The sequence below is a fragment of the Melopsittacus undulatus genome, unplaced genomic scaffold (genome assembly GCF_012275295.1).
Source record: "Melopsittacus undulatus isolate bMelUnd1 unplaced genomic scaffold, bMelUnd1.mat.Z mat_scaffold_135_arrow_ctg1, whole genome shotgun sequence".
In the NCBI taxonomy this organism is placed as follows: Eukaryota; Metazoa; Chordata; class Aves; order Psittaciformes; family Psittaculidae; genus Melopsittacus; species Melopsittacus undulatus.
The window spans coordinates 113490-121414 of record NW_022994104.1 but is presented as its reverse complement, the minus strand read 5'-3'; the positions used below and the strand labels follow the sequence as shown (position 1 = coordinate 121414).

General features: G+C 40.1%; 1 protein-coding gene across 1 annotated transcript; it reads left to right on the top strand.

Moving 5' to 3' along the window:
* Window positions 1–485: 485 nt before the first annotated feature.
* Window positions 486–7259, top strand: LOC117438328 (biogenesis of lysosome-related organelles complex 1 subunit 4-like). The gene is made up of 5 exons (XM_034073877.1): window positions 486–720; window positions 1112–1183; window positions 2225–2326; window positions 3091–3225; window positions 6503–7259. Exons 1-5 carry the CDS (start codon window positions 508–510, stop codon window positions 6602–6604), a joined length of 624 nt encoding a protein of 207 aa, XP_033929768.1. The 5' UTR covers window positions 486–507; the 3' UTR covers window positions 6605–7259.
* Window positions 7260–7925: the final 666 nt, after the last annotated feature.

The window sequence follows — 7925 nt, the reverse complement described above, 5'->3', positions numbered from 1 at the left end:
TGCATGTACCATATTGGTAATTGGAATTAGCTGTGTTTGCACATTAACTGCGTTCCCAGTACAGACTTGCCCGCAGAAACCGCTGTGAAGAAATGGGATGGAGCCGGTTCGGCTTCGTTTTGAGGCCTCTCAGGCTGTGAGGTCAAGTTGCCGGATGGGGTTTTAAACGCGGGTGGCTGAGGGCAAACCCTCCACAAACGTTTTTACAAGGGGAGCCACATTTCAGTCCCTGATTCCAAGCGTACGGCTGGGGCAGCTCGGAGGCCACAGCCCGGGCCGGTGAGAGGCAGCACTTCCTACGGTGCTTGAGAGACCCAACAGCAGGACAGGAGCACGACGCCTCCGTGCTCCGGCCCCGGCGTTACCTCCGGCCGGCCACACTCCCGTCGCAACGGGCCGGGGCAGGCCGCGGGGCCGGGCCGCTCCAAGCTCCGCCAGCCGGGTGTGCGGCTGCGCCGGCCCCGCTCCGCCTCCAACGCGTGAGGGGAAGAGGAGGGCCGCAGAGTGATGGCGGCCGCAGCGGGGCCAGGGGAGAGCGGTGGGGCTGAGCTGCCGGGCGCCTGCCCTGGCGTGGACAGCGGGCATGTCTCCCAGAGCCACAGCAGTGCCTCCGGCCTCGGGGAGCCGGAGGACGAGGACACCTTGGAGGCGTTGCTCAGCGCCACCGCCGCTGCCTACTCCGCGTACCTGCTGGCTGACCGCAGCCTCTTCAGCGATGAGGTGAGGGGCCGCGCCGGGACAGGGTACCAGGGGGGTGCCTCCTCACCGCTCCGTCCCTGCGGCCCGGCCTGCCCGGCTTCCCGGGCCCTTCCCCGCCGGCGCGTTCCGGCCACGGAGCTCGGCTGCTCCGGCCGTGCGGGCGGGACGGGGAAGGCGTCCCTGGCCTTCGGGAGCGGGGGGTTCAGCACCCGGCGCCTGATCCAGGCTCTCGAAGCGGTTTTGTGCCGGTGTGTCGAGTCGTTGCGCGGTTCCTGGCCGGGAGGTGGGGAAGCCAGGGGTTTGTTGTTCAGGTGGTGGTGGTCTGGCTGGGGTCTGGACTCGGAGGCTTTCTCTGAGAGAACCTAGGGATTTGCGTCTTTTCAGGTACCTTTAAACGGTTTCTGTTTTGCAGATAGAAACCTTGGACAAGAACCTAGATGATTTGCTAACCAGAGTGGATGAATTCGTGGGAATGCTGGACATTGTATGTATAACGTGTGTGTACTTGTGCTTTTGGAGTCAGAATATAGTTTAATGTCTGTTTCTGCTTTTAAGTGCAACAGATGTAGGAAGCAACCTCTGGTCTAGGCAGGTTCTAGTAAGCATATTTGTTGATTAGATAACTTGTTTTCATAATTAGATAACTCATGGGTGAAAACTATTAGACTTTCATGTCCAAGCAAAACATGCCTATATACAACTATGGGCTATATAACTGTAAGTTGTAAAACTGTGTATTTTCATAACTGTATATTTGTGTGTGCACATACATGGAACTCTGTTTTAAATGGCACAGTGACAGATGTTTAAAAGAACAGCATGATAGTTTGCTTCTCCTCTAAAATATATAAAGACCTCCTCTGTGGCTTTGGTAATCAAAGTATCTAATCAGAGTTGCCAAGCCTCCAAAGCTAGATTTATCTTTAGGGGGCCTTTTCATCATAAAGGCATCTTTGTTTTCACTTTTGCAGCGTGGAAACTGAGCAAGCGAATGGAAAGTTATAAGCTGACACTGGTGTTACTGATTATCTTTTACAGTGTAGCATGTGAGGTTCCTCTGTGCTACTCGCAGGGGAACTTTTGTTGGGTTTTTTTTTTTTTATAACAATAAAATGAGATTTTGTATACAGTTAAAACAAGATTTTGTGGCCTGACTTTTTTTTTTTTTTTAGCAAATTTGACAAAACGTACAGGTAGCAAAACTTAAGTCAAAAGTTTAGTGTATTTGACTCCAGTATGTCTTGGGAAATGTTCCATCTCTTGGTTTTGTTAAGGCTGTAGCAGCCCATTTTTAATATAATTATAAAGGTAAATATTTTTGCCCATAGAAAATAAATTTTCTTCAAAGTTACCCTCTAAACTATACAAAGAAGTTAGTTTTAATTAATATTTTTATGCTAATCTGACTTTCAAAACTGATTTTTAATCTGTTAATTGGAGCTCAGTTCTAGTTTCTAGAGTGAAATCTACTAACCATTTTGTTTTATTCATTAATATTTGTGTTATTTCTTTGAATCATCTTCAGATTCGAAGTGATTCCTCTCACGTTATCAATGAAAGTATACCTGAAATTTACACAAAAGCTACAAAAATGAGGCACATATACAGGAAGATTGACAAGCTAGAGGTAAGTATTTAAAATTTTCTAGATGTATTCTATTTCTTAGCAGGGGGCAGGGACAATCAATGATGTCCTGTAATTGTGTGTTTATACATGTACGTATGGAGAGTGGACTCAGATCTGGTTTGTTCTCCCATGTCCAGTCTGGGTTCAGTGCTTCAAGCTTAATAAAGATAATACATTTTTTTTAAGGATTTCTGAAGACTGAGGTTATTCTACTAAAAAATATATATTTTTATTTACTGCTTGAAGCAAGACAGGTAATACAATTTTTTCATCTTTCTGTTGCGTGGGGTTTTTTTCTTGTTTTTTTTTGTTGTTGTTGTTCTGGTTTGGTTTCTGCTGTAGTATCCTTCAAAATTATTGTTGTAGGAGCTACTTGGGTACTACTGGAATGGAGGGTCTACTGATGCTGTTAAAACTTCAAAACTGTCATTCAGGTCCTTGGTCCCAGTTTTAGTAGAAAGGCAGATGGAACTCTAGATACTAAGAAGTCTAAATTAGTTATTTGAAAGGCAGATAGGAAAAGGAAGACTGATTACTTCATTGTGCTTAACCTGGTTTTGAAGACTTTTAAGTATTCCAAGTATTTTTTTTTTTTTTAGCAATAAAATAGACTTTCAGCTAGAAGGGAAATAAAGCATAGAGGTTTTGACTTCATTAAGTAATGGAACTTTTATTTCACTGCTTTTATGCAACCTGTAGTCAATTTTAATTTGTTACTGAAAAGTTGGATTTCTTTTGGTTCTGGGCTTTTTTTTTCACACTAGGCTTTTGTGAAGATGATCAGCAATAGCGTAGCCGGACTGGAAGAACAGGTCACAAAGGCAGAAACAGACTTTGGAGCTTTTCCAAGCACATTCAAGAAAATCTTGCACACAATCAGCATACCATCCTTCCTTAATGTAAGTGAAGTTTTGTTCCCATGTGACCAGCTTAGTTGCTCTGCTTACCTGAGTAGGTGATCAAAGTAATAAAAGTTTGTTATACATATAACTGAATTTAACTGCAAAACTCTTATATACTTTATTGGGATTTTGGAAAAGTTCTTAGACTTGATAATAAATATATATGTATACAAAAAAAAAAAACAAACACCAAAACAAACAAAAACCTTAAAAATCACAAATTCTTACAAAGATCTATGTAACTTTCCAAAATAAGGCTGAATACACCAAGAGACCATGGAGGGTACAAACAAGTACATACTGCACAAGCCTTTATATGAAAGCACCCCTGATCTCTAATGGTACGCAGTGCAAGTAGAAAGAGCCTGTACAGACAAAACTGTTAAATAATTGTACTCCATTGATAATATCACTGCAGAAATATTGTCAAAGAAGGAAATGGCATTTACACAACACTGTTTTTAAAATAAAGGTACTGTTTATATTCAGTCCACACGGTTCAGCAGTCATGTAAGCACCTTGTTAAACTTTCTAAGGATGCAGTTTTCTCTCTCTTCCCTCTTTACTACATGGAGCTTTTGTCTGCAGAGGACTTGAAGTGACAAGGAACCTGTTCTTTAATGCAGCCTTTAAGTTAGTTAATCTCTCATTCCTTCATTTTTGTTGGTGTTCAGGTGTAGAGTGATGTCATATTTTCTTTTTTTAAAGACCAGCACAAAGCTGCTATTTATGGTGCAGTTACAAAACCAAACAACTGCAGCAGTTGCCTTGTAGAATATTCAGCGTATTTTTTATTTTGTTGCTCAAAACGGTTGTCAACCATGGAATGAGAATCTTCAATTGAAAAGTTTGAAAGTTCTTAAGTGCTTTTGTTAGTGTTCCTGAGAGTGTTTTGTCCACTTAGCATGTTTTTCCACATCACTAAGGTGGAAAGCCTATCAAAGTGTCAGCAAGCTGAGCCTGGCACATCCAGTGATTTCTTCATCTGAGTGTGGCTAACAGTAAAATCAGCACTCAGAACTTACTGAGATTAATTTAGTAACTAAAAGGCAGGCCATTGTTCTGCAGTGGTACTGAGTATTGCATAGTAAAATACCTATTTTCACTAGTAAACACAGGCATGTCTGAAATAAAATGTCTGAGGAGGTTTCTCCTCATGCCTGACATGTAGCTAGCATACTCAATATAGCAATGCTTTGGAAAAGGAGGCTACACCAATGTAGGGATTTTCACTGTAGCTGTACTTCATGTTTCACTGCTACAATTTGAATTTAATCAAGTCTCTCCTAATTTAAATGTATTTGTTTCTTTACACAAAGGATATACTTTGTGTTTCTCAAGTTGTGTATTTGTAATCTCCCATTCAGCTTTTGCCTCAAGTTCTTCCCTTGTGAATACCAGTCAGCATAAAGTACAGTACTGTAAAAATTCTAATTCGCTAAGGATGTAGACTTTTTTGCCAAAAGGTAGAAGTGCCTCCTGAGCAGCAGCAAAAATAACTCATCATAGATGTGTACTTAGGTAACTGTAGCTACTGTACCTGCCTATGAATTTCCTCACTAGATTGAAATTATCCTGTTCTTTCACATATGTAAATATAGCACCTCTTAAGTCAGTGTCAGGAGTTGCAGAATACCTGCAGCCTTAGTTTTCCTTACTTGCCAGGTGTTTTCTCACAGGGCAGTACAGGATAGGAAATAATTTTTAAAAGCAGAACTTTGACTTCTAAGATTGTTTTTTACATTTGGCAAAATTTCTGATATAGAGATCATTTTAAGCTAAAGGAGGGGAGATTTAGACTAGATGTTAGGAAGAAGTTCTTTGCTATGAGAGTGGTGAGGCTCTGGAACAGGTTGCCCAGAGAAGCTATGGCTGCCCCAACCCTGGAAGTGTTCAAGGCCAGGCTGGATGGGGCTTTGAGCAGCCTCGTCTAGTGGAAGATGTCCCAGCCTGTGGCGAGTGGGCTGGAACTAGATGAACTTTTAGGTCCCTTCCAACCCAGACTGTTCTGTGATTCTATGAGCATTGGTAATATCCACTATTTATAGATCCATTTTTATATTTGTGTATATATATATATATATATATATATTTTTTTTTATTTCATTGCAACTGGAATGGCAAAACAAGCTTATTTCGGAGCAAGTTACAGTACTGTAAAGTTACAGACAAATATAATTTAAATGTCATAAATCTGTACTTTTGGATAGAACAAGAGAATATGTACTTATTTCCTATGTAGTGCAAGTATACAACTCAGCTGAATATTGGAAAAAATCCACTTAGCTGTTCTGTAGATACACTTATTTACATTGTCATTTTGGTCCTATAAAAGCATTCCAAACTCAAAGTAAACCAATGATAATAGGTATGCTTTTAACTTTATTATTAGTGAAGACTCTGATTTCCTCATCCCAAACAGGCAAAAAAAGTACCTGAAGAACTCTGCAGACAAACTGACTGATAGGTCTGCAAAATAGTTCATCAAAATCTTTTCATGAGTCCAAAATAATTTTCAATTAATGAAGTCTTGATTTCAAGCCTTCTATTTAAGACCATGTATTGAAAATATACTCTGGGTCTGTGTTGCAGTGCAATGTTATTTACAAACAGGAAGGCTGACATGTAGTGGTCCTTGCTGTTGTCTCTTGAAATGAGCCATTTGGTATAGCAAAACAATGTACAGTTAGTATTTAAAAGAAGCATGTACACTTTTCCTGAAAAAAAGTGTTAACAGTTCTTTTCCAGTCCACTACTGTATTATTTTTAATGGTATGTCATAGTACGTATATTCTAACATATACTTGGTGAATAAGCTCAACAGGAGCAGCAACCTTCTTGAAAGCAACATTTGCTAAGTGTTTCTGTATGAAACTTTTTCACTAAGTAAGTGAGAACACAGTTTAGGGTTAACTCAAAGGAAGCAGCTGAAGGGAATTCAAAGACTGGAGCAGGAAAGGCAGTGGTATATGGTTCTGGAAAGATAAAGGTTACTATGACTATACCATCAGCTGGAGAAGATTACCTGTCTGGCTCCTGCAAAGCTGGCATGTCATACACTTTCCAGGACTGAGTCTGTTCAGGTGATTGAATGCCAAAGGTCAAAAGCTATTTTTTTTCACTAGCATATGTCAGACCCATCTGAACTATGGTTAAAAATTTGCCTAATGAAGAAGTATGTCTTTACAACTCTTGTTTTGTATTTTAGCTCTGTAGGCTTTGTTTTAAAACTTACTTTTTCAAGAAGGTGAAAATAAATGTCTCTAATTTGCAGAAATCATCTTCCTCACGACAACAACAGACCCTCTATGAACCTCCAGTCCTCTTCAAGACTGAAGACTATTTTCCGTGTCTTAATGAAGCACCTTACCAATGATTTCTGCTTTGGGATTGATGTGAATCAGCCAGAATAGAGACAGCCAAGTGAACAAAAGAAATACTAGCCTCAAAATTGCTGCGTTTTTTAACATTATCAGTGGCATATTGCCATTCTGATTCTCACTGTCTTCCTTCAGGCAGTATTTTTCAGGTAATTTTTTTTGTGCACATTATTTCAAAAGTCTTCCTAAAGCACAGTATAAATTTTCAGATTATTTTGGGGAAGGAATGTAAGAATACTTTTGCATTAGACTTTTTTTCTTCCTTTTTAAAATAGATAAATAATAGGAAACAATTTTATATATAAATTTTTTAACACACAAATACTTGTGCTGCTGCAAGTGTAAATAGCAATACCACAAAGATGTGGGCCTTCGTTTTTTTTGTTTGATTGTTTCTCCCCCTGCAATGTACTTATTGGGGTGAAAGAAAAACTATGCATGAAATAATCTACTCCAAGTATTGAAACCTGGTCGCTGCAGTTTGTACAGAGAAATGCACTGCGTTGGGATGTACAGGTTGCAAGGGGAGTACATGGAAGCTCGGTGAGGAGTCAAGAGCATGGATCAATGAACATAGTCTAATCCCAGTTCACAAAGCAAACATCCTGCCCCCACTGACGATCATCATGTCGAAGTGACCTGAGATTCTAATTATTGCAGCGTTGTATTGTTTGATGTGTAACCAGGTGGGCATAGGATATATGTGTTTATATGTTTAACCTGCTGTCAAAAAGTTGAGGCAATGGTGTCCCTGGGTTGAGCCTCAATCAGGTGCCTGGCCAGGCTGTCTATTTTTCCCTCTCAACCGTCTCGTGTGGTTATTGGGATTCCCTGCTGATTGCAGGATGAGTATATTATCAATAAACTAATAGCTATCTAACCCCTGTTGTTGTGATCTTGCATTTCATCTGACAGCCTCAAACTGCACCATGGTTCCTCAAGACCTTTTTGCATACAGCCTCATATAGTGCATAGCAGGTATTACTCATAAATTGTTGTATTCCTCTGAACAACAATTTTATCACTGCTGTTGTAGTACCAGTATAACTCACTAGAAATATGCAAAATTCAAATATCAGGGGAGTAGAGAATGCATTAGGGAGAAAATGTCTGGTGACTTTGTGCAAGCACAAAAAAAGTATGCAGTTGTAGATCAAGGATTATATATTAATAGCTAAAGCTTTGAAAACCCTATGGTCTTGTCTTCAAACAGCAGAGGGGATCAGGTTCTAAATAGTATGTAAAGCAACATTTAGTAAAAATTAAAAAAAAGATTGTGAAGTTAAAATTAGTAGGTTCCAAAAACAGTTGTAATGT